Here is a 19,851-nt window from a genome sequence, read left to right as displayed (position 1 = left end):
CGGGGGCCTGCAGAGGCGTCCCGGCTGCCCCGTTAACCCCTCGGCCACCTCGGCCGTCGGAGGGAGTTGGGAAGTCGCCTGGGCGCACACGTGCCGCCTCCGTCGGGGCCGCGGAGCTGCGGGGGAGATGCAGGCCGCTGCTGGCGCCGCCTCGGGGCACTCTGCCTCGCCCCTGCCCCCGGAGCTCTGACACCGCCCCCGCCCCGCCGCCTCCACCGCCTCCCTCCCCGGGAGGGGCGCAGACCCGCTCGCCCCCAGCCCCGAGCCGCCGCCGCCGCGAGGGGGCCGCCTTTGGAGCTGTGTAATCTGCCTTTTTTTTTTTTTAATTTAATTTTTGGTCGGTGGCGGCGGTGCTGGGCCAGGGGAAGGAAGGGACACGGAGGCTGCCCTCGCCCGGCCACCCTCCACCCGCTTTCCCCCTGCCCCGGCTCCGGGAGATGTGTCGGGCGGGGGGCCCGGGTTCACGGAGCCGCAGGAGGGACACGCAGGGCCGACCCCAGAGCAGCGCTGGACAGGTGAGTGTCTGCGGACCCAGGGCCAGGGGGACGCCGCACCTGGGCCAGGTGTGCGCGGGGAGGGGGATGGGAAGGATGGGAGCCAGGGTCTCTCCTGGCCTCGAGGGGGGAAGGGATGCTGGAGCTTTGAGTCACCGCACCTGAGCGGGAGGGGCTTCCCGCACCCCACCCCCACTGGCGAGGAGGCCGGGAGGGGCGGCCCCCACGGAGCGCCCTGGGCGCTGGGGTGCGGATGGGCGGCCGCAGGGTGCCTGGCGGGGGGAGGGGACTGTGAGTGTGCCCGCGCGTGGCTGCGTGTGCCCGCGCGCGCGCCAGCCTTTGTGGGGAAGCGGCGCGGCGGTGCCTGCGTGTCCCCGGTGCGTGTGCGCGCGGGTGCTTGGCGCCCTGTTTGTGTAGGTGTCTGGGTGTGAGCGGAGAGGGTGCGTGTGCGCGCCGCGCGCGGGTCCCAGGCCCCGGAGGAGCCGTGTCGGGGGCTGGCGCCACAGGATGCCGGGCTGGGGGTTATTTTTCTCAGGGAGGCAGCGGCGCGGGGGATGGGGAGGGGTCTGTCTGGGTGTCGAACTGGCTGCAACGCGGGGGGGGGGACCGCTGTCAGGAGGAGGGGGTGCAGCCAGACAGCATCTTTCCGTGGTACCAGGTTCAGCATGGGAGGCTGTCAGGTTTGACCCACCGGGATTATTCGTGCTTTGAGGATGAAGCCCCCACCCCCACTCCCACCGCAGGTGGGCATCGGATAGAGCTGCAGGGGTTAAGTTGTCATCCTCCCATCTTGAGGGTCCCGGGGCCAGCGCAGGTCCGAAGTGTGGGGGATGCTGTGTGTGTGCCAGCCATGGCCAGAAAATGACCTCCCAGGCGGGAGCCAGTATGCCCCCCAGTCCCCATCTGAAGACAGCACCCTGCCTGCACACAGCCCCCACGCACACCCCTGTCCCTGCACTTCCAGTCTAGGTCAGCAGACTGCCCCATCCCTGGCTCACACCTCACTGAACCTGCCTGGTTCCTTCACCCCAGCCCCTCTGTCCCCCAGCTGTGGCAGCTGCATGGGTGTCCCTCCATCCCAGTTTGAGGCAGGACCCCCTTCTTTCCTCCTGGCTTCTGCAGGACTTGGCGTCTGTCTTCCCACATCCCAACATGTGGTGTGCCTGAGGGAGTAGGGGGAGGGGTTCAAAATGGCTGCCAAGATGGCTGGCCGCCTCCTCTCTCTCTCTCTCCTCTCTCCTCTCTCTCTACCTCACAGAGAAGAGGAGAGGAGATTGGGCAGTGTGGGGACAGGTGTGGGGGACACCACGGGGTAGATGTCTCTTCTGGGCCCGTTCCCCTCCATGCTGCTTGGGGAGAGGCCACTGGTTTCTGCACCCTCTCCAGCACCCCAAGGCCGGCATGAGCCTGTAACCCGACCCCAGCCCCAGCCCCAGCCCCTTCAGCCTACCTGACAGCCTTCCACCTGCTCCCCTGAGCCTGGCACCTGAATTGATCACTGGGGTGTCAGGGTGCCCCACAAAGCATGCACACCTGTCATCCTGTTCATCTTCCCCATGGCCAGAGGGGCCCGGGCCAGGTCCCAGCGCTGGGGGCAGGTGACTTCTCCTTCCTCCCCGCGCCCCTCCCACTAATGCCGAATTTATTACTTAAAAGTGGGATGAAAGCAGGGAGAATAAGAGAAGGAATACAACCTTCATTATCATATCGAGAAAATTATCCGTGATTTTCCTAACTAGCAATTTGCCTGCCATGCGGTTCAGAACTGACTTGCCCATTAATTACAGAGATGAAAAATCATCTGGAAAGCGGAAAAGGGAACTAATCCCGTGGCTGGCAGAGATCGCACCCGTGCATGGAGCCACATACGTGTGTGTGCTCACGTGTGGGTGCTGGCCCCCCTGCTGGTACTGCCACCGTCTTCCTCCTGCCCCTTGGTGACCTCCCTCGGGGCCTCGCTGCGCCCACCCCATGTGCGTGTGGCTTCTGCCCTTGAGGGCCCAGCTAGGCCCTCCTTCCCTCCCTCCACGGTTTGGCTGTCTCAACCCCCACTCATGGGGGGCTTGTGTACCCCACAATCGCTCATGCTGGTGCCCACCTTTGGGTTGGAGCTGGCACCATGGTTGGGGGAGGGTAGGGAGCTGGGGACCAGCACACCTGGGCTGTGCAGCCTGCAGGGAGGATGTGGAGGGGTGAGACTCCAAGCCCAGTGTCTATTCCTAGCCTGCCCAGGGAAGCCCCTCCTCCTGGGGGGGCCTAGGAGGACCCTGTGGGCACACAGAGAGGGTCCCGAGGGTGCTTTGGCCCAGCCAGAGCCTGTTTGCATCAGGTGGTCTGGGCTTGTGGCCGCTGGTGTCTCTACCTGCATGTGGGCTGCGTGCTGCCCGTGTCTGGGCGTCTGTCCTCCCTGTCCTGCCAGGCTGGCGGCAGAGCGTGTGGCGTGCGGTGCTTCTGCCCCAGTGCAGGTATCTTGGTGGGGGGTGGGGGGCCGGCAGCGGGTACCCCCAGTGAGGAGCAGGAGGAGCAGGGGGCACACTCCCCATCCCCGTGCACCAGTGCAGGGAGCCGGAGCGTCATCTCTGCCCCCACCTGCCTCCCTGGCCAGACGTGTGGCCAAGGACACGCAAGGCTCTGATTTCTGTGTGGGCTCCTCTCTCATGGATCTGATTTCCAGACATTAGACACTTCCCCTCTTCCACCCCCTCCGTGGGGAGCAAGGGGAGGGGCTCTGGGGGTGGGGGTTCCTTGTGTCTGGAACCCCCACCTCGGTGACCCTGGGGGTGCCTGGGCGAGACAGCGTTCCTCCCAGGCTGGGCTGGGGCTAAGTGCCGGCCGTGGGACGCCCTGATGGAAGAGGAAGGTGGGGTCCCAGGGTGGGGGGGGAGGCTAAGTAGCGACATGGGAGGGGGCTCCTGCTGCCCCTGGAGTCCAGTCCTCTGTCACCTGTCTGACTGTACCTGTGTGTATGTGTTCTCTGCGTGCGTGGCTTGGGTGGTAATCCAGCCAAGGGTGTGTGTGTGGCCACGTGTCCAACAGGCTCGTCCTGTGGTCTCTTGTGTGCTGGTGTTTGTGAGTTTTGCAGAAGGGGTGGCTGTGTGCGTGTGTTGGGGGGGGCTCCACGAAGGAGCAGCTGTCTGTGTGCACACATGGGCCTGTCTGCATCTCGTGCGCACCTGCAGGCGCGTGCTCAGGTGCGTGTTCTCGGGCTCCTCAGAGCAAGGCTGGATGCGCCTCGTCATGCAACCTGCACACGGTCGCCTCGGGTTTTGTCCACCAGGCACCATGCTGGGGACGCCATGGGGGATGGTGGCATGTTCTGTCCTTGTGGAACTCACAGTCTAGCAACACATATGCAATTTCAGTCAAGGGGCTCCTATTATGGGAGCTGAGGAAGAGGTTTGTGTCTCACCCTCTGGAGTGGATGGGATCCCAGCTGGGGAGGGTGGCCCCGGACTCTGAGTGCAGCAGCCCCCTCCCCCGGCACCCCGGCACTACAACAGTCCCAGGCTTGGCATCCTGAGGTCGGGCTCTGCACCACTTTCCTCCTCATCCCCTCCTTCCTCGATGCCCTTGCGACATGCTAAGCATGAGCCAGCCCAGGACCTTTGCACTAGCTGTTCCTTGCACCCGAGAGCCTCCCCCAGACATCTGCGAGCTTTTGCTCCCTCACTCCCTTCGGATGCCACCTCCCCCATAACCTTTAGCCCATGTACCCTGTTTAAAATCGCAGCTTCCCACACTCCTTCTGACTTTCCATACAGCCCATGGCTTTTCACATACTCTAATTTCCTGGTGTTTTGTGCCCGTTTGTTTACTGTCTGTCTCCCCGGCAAGGATCCGCGGGTGCGGGGATGTTGTCATTTGGCTTTCGGATCTCAGGCACCTAGAGTCATGCCTGGCCCACAGGATGTGTTCGAGAAATCGTACCTGAGTCAATAGGAGGCAGCCCCTCCAAAGGCCTGGAGGTCCCCACCTCCCTGCCTTGTGACTCTCCTTTAGCCCGGCCCCTGCCCTGCACCTGTCCCTGAGCGCACACCTGTGCAGACTTTGAGGTGGCTTCATGGTGCTGGAGTCGGTGAGGTTATCTTCGTGGGCAGGTGGCTCCCAGCGTAGCTATGTGCACTACAGGGTTAGATCCCAGAGGGGGAACATGGGGACCCTGTGCCCTTGCCAGGAGGTAGGAGCCCCAGGGGTCAAGGCCTGAGCAGCCCCTCCCCACTCCTCCTGGGGCACAGACCCCAGCCCCTCTCTCATGGGATGAGACCCTTGTTCGGATCAGCCCCGGCGTACTAGCGGACTAGCCGTACAGAAGCGCCCCCTGCAACTTCCCCACCTCCCACTCCAAAATTTGGGGAAAGATAAACATTCAATAAATAGATGCTGAGGCTAAAAATAACCGTGCAAGTCACAAACGGACAAACCAGGAAGGTAGGTGCATTTTCTCCTTTCTGCCCCTCGAGGAGGAGTGGGCAGCTGAGGGGCCCAGGGCTGGCTCTGTAGGACAGGGTTTCCCAGCCATGGCACTCCCGACTTCGGCGCCACCGTGTCATTCTCTGTGGGGGGCCGTCCTGTGCATGGAGGTTGCTTAGGAACAGCCCTGGCCTCCACCCACGAGATGCCAGAAACACCCTCCCCCAGTTGTCACAGCTCAGAGTATCTGCAGACATTACTAAACGTCCTGGGGTTGAGGCCAGCAGTGTCCTGGGTTGAGCGTGATGGCTCCAGAGTAGAGATTGGCAAACTTTTCTGCAAACAGCCAGGTCGTAGAGGTTGCAGGTTTGTGGGCCCACGATGGGCTCTATGGCATGTTCTTTTTTCTCTTCTGCTCCTCCCTTTGCAAATGTAAAAACCATTCTTAGCTCACACTAGCTGTACAAAACCAGGCCGTGGTTGGCCGACCCCTGCCCTAGAGCGCCCCCCAGTGGCCTTTGGTGGTGACGGTTGGAGCACCCATGGATTCACCCTCATCGGCACAGGGGCAGCCCTCCTTGGGGGCGCATTTGTGTACTTAAGTGCATGGAGAGTCCCCACACAGTCTGTCCCCAACACCTCCCCATTCTCAGCTCCTCCTACTCTTCCCCCAAGCTCACAGCCTCACAGTCACACTGGCTTCCTTGCTGTCCCCAATCTTCAAACAAGCAGTCATGGCCCAGCCCCAGGGCCTTTGCACGTGCCATGTTCCCTGCCGGGAACCATCTTCTTTTTGCCTGGATACCTGCCTGGCTCCCCCTTCACATTCACAGGGCTTTGCTGAAGTGTCATCTTCCCCAGGCGAGATGGCCTTTCCTGATCACCCCATTTAAAACTGCAAAGCCTCCCACCCCCCCGCCACCTCCCGACACACAGCCGTCTTCCTGGCATTTTCCTCCATAACAACACTGGGACATTATAGAATCGACTGCTTTGGTTCTCTTTGTGTCGATTCCCCAGCATCTGACACATAGTAAGTGCTCCAAAAAAGATATATGGAATCACCGAGTAGTATTTCACAGCCACGCAGTAAGTCCGTCATCTCCCCTGTGGAGAGACAGAGTTCAGAGGACTGACGTGGGTGTCCTGGAGTGCACACAGCTGGGATTTGAACCCGTGACTTAGGGGTGCTATGCCCAGGGCCTCTTCCCTCTTACCCTGCCAGGCACCCTGCGCCGAGCTGCTTCGGGTCTCTGGGCTGCCCACCCTGCTCCTTCACTGCCGGCATCTAGGGGCAGCAGGAGTGCCCAAGCCACCTCTGCACCCTCTGCCTTGGGCCCTGTAATTAATTCTTTGCAGCTCTGCTGTGCCGAGCTCAGAGTGCCAGGCTCGGGACTGGACAGCAAACACCATGGAGTGGATGGAAACACATCACAGACTGCTGTGGTACTGACCTGCCCGGATTGGGGGCACAGAGAAGGTGCAAGTCAGGGAGGGCTTCCTGGAGGAGGGGGCTTCCCAGCTGCACCCTGGAGGGGGAAAGTGGAGGGGAGGGAGAGCCTATGGGAGAGAGGGGCTGCCCTGCTGTCAGAGAGAAGGTGGTAGCTCAATGCTATGGGGGGGGGAGGCTGGAGGCTAGCCCTGGGGTTGGGAGTCTGTATTTTGGTTTGTTCATGGGGCCACCATCAAAAGGAAGATCAGAAGCAGGGGGAAACGTCAGGTTTCTGGCTTTGACAGCCTGGCCGACAGGAAGAAAGGGGCAGATCCTGTCCCTCCTCTGCTCAGAACCCTCTACGGTTCCCACCACACTCAGAGAAAAAGCCAGAGTCCCCCTCCAGGGTCCACAAGGCCCTGCAAGACCAACCCAGTGACACCACCCCCCTGCCACCCTCACCTCCTTCCACCCTGCCCCTTGCTCACTGGGCTGCAGCAACACTTTAGCACATTCCTACATTCCTACCACAGGGCCTTTGCACAGCCATTCCCTCTACCCAGAGTGCTCTTTTTCCGGGTCCCTGAATGACTCACTTCCTTGAGATCTGTTAAAATGTCACCTTCTTGGGAGGTGTTCCCTGGCCACCCTGTCTACAGCTGCACTCACACATACACCCCCCAAACTCTCTCTCCCCTTGAGGCACGTTTTCTTCCATAACACTTGTGGCCAGGCGGGAACTCAGTGACTATCCACCGAGTGGACGATCTGCGCTTTGGGTTTGTTTCGTCTTCATTCACTAAACAGATGAGCAGGCACCGCTCCTTGCCCCTGGCTGGCCACGCAGCAACAGCCAGAAAGTCCCAGGTGGGGCTTGCTCCTTAAGACCTAGCTGGTGGAAAAGACAGACATTTAACAGCTGAGCCCAAGTCCAATTAGGGGAGCAGAACTGGGGGGGCCCAGCGTGCTGTGAGAGTGGATATGAGAGATATCAACGCAGTCCTGGTGGGAAGAGCCTTTGGAAGGAAGAGAGGAAAAGAGAGTAGGGACAGAGGCCTTGGAACTGTGCATGCGTGTGTGTGTGTGTGTGTGTGTGTGTGTGTGTGTATGTGTGTGTGAAACAGAGAGAGGGATGGGGTGGGGGAAAACAGGCACTGCAGGAGGTGCCTGAGCAGACAAGGTGATGGGAAGGTGGCAGGAGACGAGGGCCTGAGATGCCATGTTAAGGCATCAGAGGCAGTAGGGAGCCATAGAGGGTTATAGACAAAGAGGGATGCAATGAGGTTGCCATTTTGCAAGGATCATTCTGGCTTCAGGGTGGAGATCAGATGGAGGAAGCCCAGGAGGAGGCATTTGAGGGAAAGGGATGCTTTGAACGGCCCCCACCCCCCTGCAGTCCAGCACTGCTTGGCAGCCAGGGTGACCTTTTAAAGCGTCTTCATCGAACATTTATATATCAACTTCCTACTTGCACCAGGTGCTGTGCTGGGCCCTGGGGATCCAGCCACAGACAAGACCTAGTATGCAAACCCCACCCTGCAGAGTCAACATCCAGTGGCAGAGAGTTAATAAGCATATAAAGTGTGTGGCGTGCTGGTGAGGAGTACCATGGAGAAATAAAGCCAGGACAGGGTGGAGGAGCACTGGGGCCAGCAGGGCGTCCTCGAGCAGGTGACATCAGAGTAAAGGCCCAAAGTAGACTTGGGAGGAACCGTGAGGGTATCTGGGGAAGAGGGAACAGCCCATGCAAAGGCCCTGAGGTAGGACTGTGCCTGGTGTTTCCCATTGTGTAGGGCCTTATGGGCCTGGGGGAAGATTTTGGGTTTTGCTCTCAGTGAGGTGGGAGCCACGGAGAGTTCTGGGCAGAGGAGTTACGTGACTGACTTGGGTGCTCACAGGGGCCCTCTGCTGGCCATGGGGGGAATAGCCTGTAGAGGGAGGGCCGTCCAGGGAGAAGATGGTGAGGCTGGACCAGAGAGAAGGCGCAGGATGGGTGGGGAGTGAGCATATGAAGATGCACCCGCGGACCTAGGACCGTGTGCCTCTGTCTCTGGGAGGTAGGTCTGTTTGTCCCCGAGTAGGGATGGGGAAACGGGCTCAGAGAGGTCAAGAGCCCCATTTGAGGCCACACAGCAGATTCAGACCTAAGAGCTTTGACTCCCAGCCGCCAATTCCCCAGAGACACGTGGATGCCTGAGGGCTTCCTGGAGGTGGCTGGCCACAGGTGGCTGGGTTTGAGGAGTGGGCAGGAGGTGCAGTTAGAGGGCTGTGTGCAGCGGGGCTGGCTACTGCAAGGAAGGGGTGAGGCTGTGAGGGGCCCAGAAATGCCCCCTTCTCCTTGGTGTCTCCTCCCCGCTCCCCAGGCACTCAGACTCCCACCCACTCCAGCACAGAGGGTTGCCGTGGCAACCGCAGGCTAGGGCAGACTAGAGGCGCCCCCTCTCCTCCGACAGCCGGTTCTCCTCCTGTCACCCTCCCCGTCCCCACCCTAGGGCACCCGAGGACAGAGTCTGGGGCCTCAGTGGCCCACCCTGCTGTGCCCACGCTTGAACTTGAGATGGACATGGGGCTTGGACCCAAACACGGAGGCAGGTGGGTGGCCACCAGGAGCGGCCAACTGTGTGACCCAGGAGTTGGACAAGCCTGGGCTCGGGTCCCCATCAGTTCCCACGGGTGAAATGGGGTCATCTGAGACCACTGAGGTGCAAGGTGCGTATAGACCCAGGTGTGGACTCACCTGGTCCTGTGGGCGCAGAACCTCCAGGCGTGTGCAGCTCTGAGAACACGTATTCACTCGAATGCAGCAGGGACCTGCTTTTTTGGTCCCCCGGGCCCGGCCTTGGGGGACAAGCCTGCCTGGGTTCAAGGCCCACCAACCAGCTGCATGCCCCTGGGTATGTCAGCTATGGGACCTCACTTTCCTCCTTTGTACAATGAGGGTACGAATGCCACCCTACTTAGTTGTTATGAGGATTAAATGAGCTGCATGTGGAAGGTGCTCCAAACAGGACATGGAGGTGTCGGCCGCTGTCCCTGGAATCTCGGGCAGTTCCTTGCTGGAGAGCCCGGCTGCACCCCACTCCAGGCTCTTGCTGTCCCTGATGAACGGTTTTCCCATCGTTGTGTGGCCTGGGGCCCCGTCTCTTCCTCTGCCTCGCCATGTCCTGACCCCCCTCTGGGTTTCCTAGTGCCGCCCTAACAAAGCATCGCAGACTGCACAGCTTTAGCAACAGTTTAGTATCTCACAGCTCTGGAGGTTCGAAGTCCAAGATCAAGGTATCAGCCAGGGCGGTTCTTTCTAAGGGCCACGAAGGAGAATCTATACCAGGACTTCCTCTCAGCTCCTGGGGTTTGCTGGCAATCTTTGGCAATTCCTTGGCTTCTAGAAGCATCATCCGGCCCTCTGCCTTCCGCATCACATGAGGCACTTGTGTGCATGCCTGTCTGTGTCCAGATCTCCGTTTTTTATAAGGGCGCCATTCATATTGGATTAAGATCCATGCTGATGACCTCATTTGAAATTGATTATCTCTCTAAGGACTCCAAATACAGTCACATTGGGGGTACTGGGCATTAATACTTCAACACATTTTTTTTGGAGGGGGCACAATGTAATCCATAACAGCTCCCCGCCCCCACCACAGCCACAGGGATGGTCGGGCCTGGGTCTCCCACCCACCACGCTGGGCTGGTCCCTGGGGAACTCCATCTGCACCCCTCAGGCAATGGTCCCCAGCCTGTGCGGGTCAGGGGTAGCCCCCAGGTGAAAGGACAGGTGCCCCGTTTCCAGCTGTCTTCACCACCATCCTCAATCACTCACCCTATGTTCATTCAGTAAATATTTGCTTGGAGACCTACTGTGTGTTCTAGAGACCAAGAGACAACAGTCAGGGAAACCAAGTCCTAGCCTCAGGAGTTTCCATTCTCCTGGGGGAGGGAGGGTAGAAAGGAAATTTAGAAGTAGGCAAGGAAAGTTAGGGAGCAGGGATGTGATTGATGGGGTTATGGGCTGAACTGTGCACCATCCATCCCCCAGATTCATATATTGAAGCCCTAACTCCCAATTTATCTGGAGATGGGGTCGTTAGGGAGGTAATTAAGGATAAATGAGGTCATAAGGGTGGGACCCTGCTCGGAGAGGACCAGTGTCCTACTGAGAAGAGAAAGAGAGACGCAGGGATCTTTCTCCCTCTGTGCGTCCACGGAGAAGAGGCCCTGTGAGGACACAGCCAGAAGGCAGCCGTCTGCAAGCTGGGAAGAGAGCCCTCAACAGAAGCTGAATTTGCCGGCACCTCGGTCTTGGATCTGCCTCCAGAACTGTGAGAAAGTACATTTCTGCTGTTTCAGCCACCCGGTCTGCGGTACTTTGTCACAGCAGCCCAAGCTTACTAATACAGATGGCAATGATGGTGACAAGGGACGATTTGCCCTCCGTATGTGCCAGGCTCAGCCCTGAGTGTTTCCCATGTATGAATTCGTCCTGTTGCACAGCTTTGCCCTGTGAGGTATAAAAACAGAGACACAAGAGGTTACAGGATGACAGGGGCTGCACAGGCAGGCGTGGACCACAGGGTACCACGATATGGGGTGGCTGAGGCCCGTGTCTGTGTCCCTTTGCAGACAGCCTAAGGGACACAGAGACTGGGGGCACAGGCTGAGGCTGTGAGGTGGAAACCCGAGTGGCTGGAGGAGACAGGGCAGGAGCTGGAGGTGTCAGAGGGGTTAAAGCAGGGGAAACACGTGTCAAGATCGTCTTTAAAAGGACCCCTCTGGAATGGATGACCCCAGAGGACATTATATTCATTGAAATAAGCCAGACACAGAAAGATAAATATCGCATGATCTGGCCAAGCGCGGTGGCTCACACCTGTATTCCCAGCACTCTGGGAGGCTGAGGCCGGAGGACCACCTGAGCCCAGGAGTTTGAGGTTGCAGTGAGCTATGGTGGTGACACCACTGCATTCCAGCCTGGGCAGCAGAGTGAGACTCTGCCTCAAAAAAAAAGAAAATCATATGATCTCACTTATCTGTGGAATCAAAAAAAAAAAAGTCAAACTCATAGAAGCAGAGAGTAGAACAGTGGTTATAGGGTGGGGTGAGGGGGTACAAGCTTTCAGCTATAAGCTGAGTAAGTTCTGGAAACCCAATGTACAGCATGGTGACTGGAGCTAATAATAATATGGTATATACTTGAAATTTGCAGAGAGAGTAGACTCAAGTGTTCTCCCCACAATCAACAACAACTAAAAAATGGTAACTAGGAAGAGTTGATGGATGTGTTGTTGATTAGCTTGATTGTGGACATCCTTTTGCAGTGTATACAGATATCAAAACATATTGTACCCATTAAATATATACAACTTTTATTTCCCAGTTGTAACTCAGTAAACATGGGGAGAAAATTAAAAAAGGACCCTCTGAGGAAACAATCCAAGTATCAATCAACCGGTGAATGAATAAACCAAACATGGTTGGACCACACCGTGGAATATTACACAGCCATAAAAAGGAATGAGACATTGATCCCTGCTATGACGTGCATGAACCTCAAAAATATGAGGGTTCTTTATGAAAGAATCCAGACACAAAAGGCCACATAGCATATGATTCTGTTCATGTGAAATATCTAGAATAGGGAAATTCACCGAGACAGAAAGTAGCTGAGGTTACCAGGGGAAGGGGGCAGGGGGGAATTACTGCTTAATGCGTCCAGAGTTTCTGTGTGAGGTGAAAAAAATAAGTCTTGGAAATATTTTCCAAATCAATGTTCCATATCAACATGTGACAGCTGTACAACGTTGAAAATGTCAATAAGGCCACCAAATTGTAGCACACGTAATGGTTCAAATGGCTGTGTAATTAATGCCACGGAACTGGACACTTTGAAATGGCTTAAATGGTTAAAAGTATATTATAATTTTTTCTTAAAAGTCCCCTCTCACTGTCAGGAGATCCCAGGACTTTGGGGGCAGAAGGGCTGGAGGGCAGTTGGGAAGTGGCCAGGGCCCAGGGCTGGAGGGGCAGATGCTGTGGACGGACGGGGTGTTCTGGAGGTGTGGACAGACCCAGAACTTGCTCCTGAGCTGCTGGATTTAGGGGTAAGAGAAAGAAGTCAAGGGTTTCGACTCCTGGGGTTTTGGCCAAAAGAGGGTGGTGACACCATAGGCTGATACGGGAGGCTTTGTTGTGGTCTGGTCTGACTGAAGGTGCCTTAGAGACCCCAAGGTGTCGGCGGTCAGGGAGAGGCAGGGCTGCAGAGCAAGTGTGGCTGTCCTCACGGTCTAGGTGGTGTCTAAAGCCATGAGGCTGGATGGCGAACAGGCTCGGGGACTCCACCTGGGGTCCCAGCATCGCAGCCTGGGAGGGCAGAGGAGCCACCCTTTCAGATGGTCGCCGTGACTGGCGCCACACTACGGACAGCACCCTCTGATGGGTCCCGTGCTGGCCCCAGGTGTACATAGACTGCTGTCCTCACCAGCACCCTGCACGTCAGCAGAGCCGGGGAGCTGGGCCCGGAAGCTGAAGAGACCAGCTCAGGGGCACGGCAGGAACAAGGCAGAGGCGGGATCTAGACCCACGTGGGTTGGCTGCCTCTAGCCCCTGGTTTCTGGTGGCCTCCCTGCCATTTTAATGTCCCCTAACCAGTTGAACTTCCTCTTGCTCCAATGCCTGGTTCAGGGGGAAAGAAAGCTCTCTGATGGCTAGGAAGAGAGCACGGGCTGGAGTCGGTGCCCCGCCGCACCAGGCCATGGCTGGGAGGTAACAGGGAGAAATGAGGAAGTTCCAGTGATGAAGGCGCTCCCCACCCCTGGTGTAAAATGCTGTATAGTAGCCATCTGAAAGTGCCACAGGTGCCGTCTGCTCAGGGCTATCAAGTGGGGATTTTGTGGGCTGTGGGGAGGGGGGCAGACAGCTGCTGCAGGAGTGGGGAGGGGGTGTCCAGGGCTGCACAACAGATATTACCCTTCCTTTCCCATGTGTGGAGACTGAGGCGTGGAGGGGGGTATTCCTGCCCTGTGGACGTGCCTCTCTGGTCTCTATTTATTGAAGACCTGTACCGAGTCCCTGCCTGCCTCAAGGGGTTTATGTTCTAGTGAGAAAGGCTGACAACAGACCTGCCAATATAAAAAGGTAATTTTAGGTGTGGTTGAGAGCTGTGAATTAAAAACAGGGAAAGGGATCAGGCATGGTGGCTCACACCTGTAATGCTAGCACTGTGGGAGGCTGAGGCAGGAGGATCACTTGAGGCCAGGAGTTTGAGACCAGCCTGGGCAACTTAGCAAGACCCCGTCTCTAAAAAAAAAAAATAGCTGGGCGTCATGGTGCGCATCTGTAGTCCCTGCTAGTCTGGAGACTGAGGCAGGAGGATCGCTTGAGCACAGGAGTTTGAGGTTGCTGTGAGCTATGATGACGCCACTGCACTCTAGCCCGGGTGACAGAGCCAGACCCTGTCTCAAAAACAAACACACGAGCAAAACCAAATAAAAACATGGAAAAGGATGGCAGATGGGGGCAGTGGGTAAGTGCTGTTTTGTTGGGGGGGAGCAGAGCAGGTCATCTGCTGGGGTGACCTTGTACTTGACCCCTGAATGATGAAAAGCCACAGCTGACATGTGGGGACCCTGGGAGAACATTCCAGGCAGAGGGAACAGCCCAGGCAAAGGCTTAGGGGCCAGACGGGGGTTGGAGCTAGAATGTTCCATGAACAGGAGGGAGGAAGAGGGGCTTAGTGGTGCCAGATCGTCCATGTCCTCTAGGCTGTGGTGAGGAACCGAGACCCCAGCACGGAGCTGAGGGGAAGGTTACTGCTCAGACCAAAATCCCTTAGCTCTGAGCAGAGGGTACATTGGGAGGCAGGCAGGGAGGCCAGGAAGGAGGAGGCTGGGACAACGTCCAGGTGTCGTGGGATGGTGGCCTGGTCCCAGGTGGTGGTGCTGTGGGCTAGAGGTGGGCAGAGCCCATAGGACCTGCAGATGGAGACTTCGACAGGGATGGCAGGGAAGGTGAGGAACTGGGGCAGATTCCTAGGTTTAGAGTCTGAGATTCATTCATTCATTTAACAAATAATTCATTGCTGTGTGCCAGGCCTGTTCCAAAAGTCGGCGATATGGCTGTGAACAAAACAATTTAATGATCCCTGCCCCGTGAAGGTGATGTTCCATACACCAGATAAATAATTAGGTATGGACAAAAGCCCGGGGAGCCAGTCCTGTGGATAACCAGTGGCAGAAGCTACAGGCAGCGGAAGCAACAAGTGCAAAGGCCCTGGGGCAGGGCCTGGTGTGGCCCAGGAATAGCAGGAGTGGCTGGAGCAGAAATGGGGTTGGGGAGCTCACTAGGCCTTCATTTCACAAAGGCTTTGGTTTGGGGGGGAAACAGTAGTTGGGGCTGTGTTGAGAGATTCCAGACTGGAAGTAAGAGATTTGGAGAGTATTGGCTTAGCAGTAGTATGGAGACGCTAGGGCAGCCTGGGATGGGACAGGCTAGGGTGATGGCCGGAAAGGACAGAGGGCCCCACTCAGTGAATGTGTGTTTCTAGCAAGTTCCTGGTGGGGCTGATGCTGCTGGGCTGGGGCCACAGCTGGACACCCAGGGTATAGTTAAAGGAAAGAGCTGAGGGTGGACATCTATCTGGGTGTGTGACCTTGAGTGGATCTGGGGAGACTGAGGCAGCGAGAGAGGTGAGAAGGAGCAGCCGGGAGGGAGGAAGGAACGTGTCAGAACCGAGCTCTGTGCCTGCAGAGCCGCTGTGCCTGGGGACGGACCGGGCAGGGGCGGGGAGGAGGGCAGCGGAGGGCACAGAGCCCCCGCCCCTCCTCCCTCTCCCCCTGCTCCCCGAGGGAGGACAGCATCCCCCCTCCCGCACCGCCTGCCTGTCTCCAGCTTACCCCGAGGGTCCCCCGTAGGGGAAAGAGGGGGACTCAGGCATCCCTGGCTCCTGATCTGTGGCGCCAGCCAGCTGGATTCTAATTAGCTATCAGAACGCAGGCGACAGGAAGCAGGGGGCTTGGTCTGGGTCTTGGATTCCTGCCCAAGACAGGGAGGCTACGAGTTGGGGCCAGCACACCTGGGTCCCCCACCCAGGAGGACGTCAGCTACCTTCCTCCTGGCTCATAGGCGAGGGTGCCGGGCAGGAGAGGTGGGGGGGGGTCAGGGGTCAGGGATGGACAAGAGGCTTCGGGAGGGTCAAGGGCTTTCCTGGGATACCCCAGTGAGCTGCCCCCCAAACAAGAGGATCTTCTAGGAATTTCCAGCGGGGAAAAGGTAGAAGCCCGTTTGGTCCGAGGTGCCCCAGATGGGTGGGTCTGTTTGCCGGGGTATGGGAAGGGGGTGCAGTGTGAGCTATGGGCCCTGGAGGGTGGGGTGGCCCTGTCAGTTGAATGCCAACCCCGTGGGCTATGGGATGGAGCCCTTGGCCAGCAGCGGGAGGACGGGGGGGGGGGTGGTGCAGTCACCCCCGCACCCCGCTCACTCTCCCCACCTTCCCCCAGGCTGGTGGGCCAGGCCGTGGTGCCCACCAGGTGATGCGGGGCGAGGCCACCCCCACAGGCCACTGAGAGTCCTGGACGCACCCTCGGCCGCTGCCATGGCCCGCCTGGCCGCAGTGCTCTGGAGTCTGTGTGTCACTGCCATCCTGGTCACCTCGGCCACACAAGGTAGGTGCTGCTGGGGCCGGAGAGGGGAGATAAAATGTAGAAATCCCTGCCGACCACCTGGTAAAGAACCACACCCCAGACTGAGGCTGGACCAGGCTGGAGGAAGACTCTGTGCGGCCCCTAATGCCACCAAAGTGTCCTTGGACCATCCCCTCACCCCGAACGAGTCAGCCAGGCCAGGGCACCAGGGACCATCCCACTGTGGCCCCTGGGACCAGGACAGGCCTTCCTGGTGAGCTCTTCCGTGTGTGTGTCTCTCTCTCACTGTGATTACATCTCGAGGCTCTCGCTGGGAAGAAGGCTTAATTAAACCATGCCCGCTGACGTTTATTTAAAAACAACTAATTACCCGGCTCGGCCCTCTGCCGGCCCTGGGATCCTGCACACGCCACAATTAGTGCCCCAAGCCTGCCCGCCCACCCTCACCGATTACTCACTGTCCTCATGGCGGGCCCAGGTGGGGACAAGGGCAGGGTGAGAGAGGAAGAGAGAAGTGCCCCTCGACCCGGGCTGTGCCCTCTGCCCTCCCTGCCATGCCAGTGTGAAGGGTACTGGTGGTGGACCCAGTACCAGCCCCAAAGGTGGAAGAGACATTGTTCAGCTGTGCCCTGGGGACTTGGCACTGATCCAGTCGGCTGGAAGCCTCACTCCCCTGGCGCCGTGTTCTCTGCCCATCCGGGTCCTGCCCTATAGCCCCAGCTGGGCCGGGAAGGGCTGCTTCCTCCCCCAGACCCGTCTGAGCCAGCCCTCCACCCCCAGCCCTCCCTCCTAGGCCTGGGAAAGCTAAAATTAGACGAGGAGGCAGATGGTGCTAGAGGAACACATGTAAAACTTTCCACCCGCTGGGACTCAACTCACCCCAAATACCCCAGGGGCCTCGCTGCCATGCCTTTGGGTATCCAGTCGGCATCGGAAGGACCAGATCTCTGAACACGCCTGGCTGTGCTGCCATGGTGTGAAAGTGCCCCCGTGAAACCCCGCAAGCACCTACAAGCCACGGTCCCCACATCAGAGCCTCGGGCCCCTCTCTGCACCCCTACTTCCCGCCACCATCCTGCAAGGCCTAGCTGGGACCAGTGTCCTGGGAGGTGCTGCCCTGGCTGGCGTAGAGCTTGCCAAGCCGCTGCTGTTGTGCAAAGACTAACCGTCTTAATAATATTCATAATAACAGTAATTAGCATTCATACCATCTCACCGAGTACGGCTTATACACATTAACGCCCTGGATCCATTGCAACGGCCCAGTGAGATGAGAATTGTTCTCACTGCCCCTCAGGGGAGGGACAGAGGCACAGAGACAGTCAGTGACTTGGATGAGGGTACACCCGGGAGTGGCCGAGCTGGCATTCCAACCCCAGCCGGCTGTCTGGCTCCCAAGGCCGAGCTCTCAGTCCCCGTGTGGCATAGGATGATGGCTGACAGGGAACGACGTGGCTCACTGGGCCTGCCCAGGGCATGGCCCTTCATTGTCACAGGAGGTTTCCCAGATAATAATCGGGAAGCCCCTCACTGAGGAACCCCCCTTGTGCAGGGCCCCATCCTTCAAGAGCATTTTCTAGGGCATAGAATCTGTGTGGTACTATGCTGGGCTGTAGATGCCCATTTTCTATATGGGCTTGAGGAAGCTACGGCAGGGGCTGTCCAAACTTGAGTGTGCATCAGAATCACCTGGTGGGCAAGTAGCCCGAAAGGCTTCTGGCCTAGAGTCTGCATTCTGAACCAGGTGATGCTGTGGGTCCCCAGGCTAAACCGTGCCTGCCCCGGCAGCTGGGAAGTGGCAAAGCCAATCTAGAAACCTCAGTGCATTCCTGTACTTTCTCTGCTCCTTGTACGGGGTGGTGTGACGTTAGGGTAGTCTCCCAGGCCACCCTCACTTTTGACACCAACCGCAAGTTCAGGGTTCCCCCAGACTACACTCAAGTTTGACGACACACTAGAAGGACACAGAACTCAGTGGAAGATGTTATGCTCATGGTTGCAGGTTGCCACAGCAACAGGATACAGATTATAGTCAGCCAAGGGAAGAGGGCATGGGGCAGCGTTCAGGAAAGTTCCATGCGCAGAGCTTCCAGTTGCCCGCTGCCCAGCCAGTGGAGCAGTGGACGGCCTTAACCCTTCTAGCAGCGATGTATGACAACACACATGGTGTCATGCCAGCCAGGGGGGCTGCCCTGAGCCTCAGTGTCCAGGGTCCTTATTGGAGCCTGTTCATGTCAACACGGTTGACCTAAAGCTCCAGCCCCTCCAGAGATCAGCTGATACCACATGACCCAAAACTCCCACCCTAAGTCACATTGTTAGTGTGCTCGTTTGCTAGGGCTGCTGTGACAAAGTTCCACGGACTGTGCGGCTTACACAGCAGAAATGCATTGTCTCATAATTCCAGAGACCTGCAGCCTGGGGTCAAGGTTGTCAGCACGGTTGGTGCCGTCAGAGGCCTCGCTCCTTGGCTCGAGTGTGGCTGTCTTCTCCCTATGTTGCCACGTCATCTCACCTCTGTCCATCTCCCTGTCCAAATTTTCCCTTTTTATAAGGCCCCCAGTCATGTTGGATCGGAGCTCACCCTAATGGCCACGTTTTAATTTGATGACTTCTGTAATGATCCTATTTTCAAATAAGGTCACATTCTCAGGTACCAGACTGACAACTTCAGCGTATGAATTTGTGGAGGGACACAGTTTAACTGTGGACTGTCCAATGTGGAAAATAGATGCTTTTATCAGGAAGGACAGTCCAGGGGCTTAGACGTCACTTCCTGGGAACTGAGAGCAAAGGCCAGACTCTCTTTGGGCCAGATTAACGTCTTTACTGCACAGGTAGGCACACTGAGAAGCCCATTGTACAGCTGAATAAATTGAGGTTCCCATCGCCAGCTTTAGAGGTGGTACCTCCTCTGAGGCCAGCAAGTGGGGTCTTCCCTTCTTGGTCTGGGCTCCTCTAAGTGTGACACCACAGCCACCCCCATTCTCTCACAGGCCTGAGCCGGGCTGGGCTTCCGTTCGGGCTGATGCGCCGGGAGCTGGCGTGCGAAGGCTACCCCATTGAGCTGCGGTGCCCGGGCAGCGATGTCATCATGGTGGAGAACGCCAACTACGGGCGCACGGACGACAAGATTTGCGATGCTGACCCTTTCCAGATGGAGAATGTGCAGTGCTACCTGCCGGACGCCTTCAAGATCATGTCGCAGAGGTGAGTAGGCGTCAGGAGGGTTTCTGAATAGGCGTTCACTTTCCAGCCCTGGTCTCCCGGCTGGCGCACCCCGTTCACCTTTAGTCTTCTTGATTTATTTTTTTGTGACACGGGTCTTGCTTGTGTGTGAATGTGTCTGAGTGTGTTTAAGTGTCTGTCTGGGAGCAGGTGTGTGGGTGTGGGTGACCGGGAGTGCATGCGGATGTGGTGGCGTATCCCAGGCTGACCGCATGTGCGGAGCTGCAGCAACCTCTGTCACCCACAGCCAGTGCACCTAGAGCCAATCGACCTTCCCTCCAAATTACACCCAGACTATGACCCCCTGCTTCCCTGGCCACCTCGCCCCGGGGCTGCTGTAGTAACCTCCTGCCTGTTGGCCTTGCCCCCTTCTTACCTGCTACTGCCCTCCCCATGTCAGCCAGTGGGCACCTGTGAACACCTGAATCAGGTCCCGTCCCTCCCTTCCTGACCACGACTGTAGCTCCCCATTTCCGAACCCCCTTTCCTGCTTTCTCTCTCTCCTAACCCCGCCTTCCATCCATATTTCTGATATTTTGCCTCTTTTTTTTTTTTTTTTTTTTTTGAGACAGAGTCTCACTTTGTTGCCCGGGCTAGAGTGAGTGCCGTGGCATCAGCCTAGCTCACAGCAACCTCAGACTCCTGGGCTTAA

At 57.7% G+C, this 19,851-nt stretch overlaps 1 protein-coding gene across 1 annotated transcript in view; it reads left to right on the top strand.

Moving 5' to 3' along the window:
* Positions 1-323: 323 nt before the first annotated feature.
* Positions 324-19,851, top strand: part of ADGRL1 (adhesion G protein-coupled receptor L1) — a 44,812-nt gene continuing 25,284 nt past the window's right edge. Inside the window, exons 1-3 of the mRNA XM_045550779.1 lie at positions 324-515; positions 15,828-15,992; positions 18,968-19,181. Coding sequence (XP_045406735.1) covers positions 15,923-15,992; positions 18,968-19,181 — 284 coding nt within the window. The 5' untranslated portion in view covers positions 324-515; positions 15,828-15,922. The remainder of the gene's footprint in view (positions 516-15,827; positions 15,993-18,967; positions 19,182-19,851) is intronic.

Source organism: Lemur catta, chromosome 1, assembly GCF_020740605.2.
Source record: "Lemur catta isolate mLemCat1 chromosome 1, mLemCat1.pri, whole genome shotgun sequence".
Classification (NCBI taxonomy): domain Eukaryota; kingdom Metazoa; phylum Chordata; class Mammalia; order Primates; family Lemuridae; genus Lemur; species Lemur catta.
The sequence above is the reverse complement of the archived record's forward strand: the minus strand, read 5'-3'. Positions and strand labels throughout refer to the sequence as shown.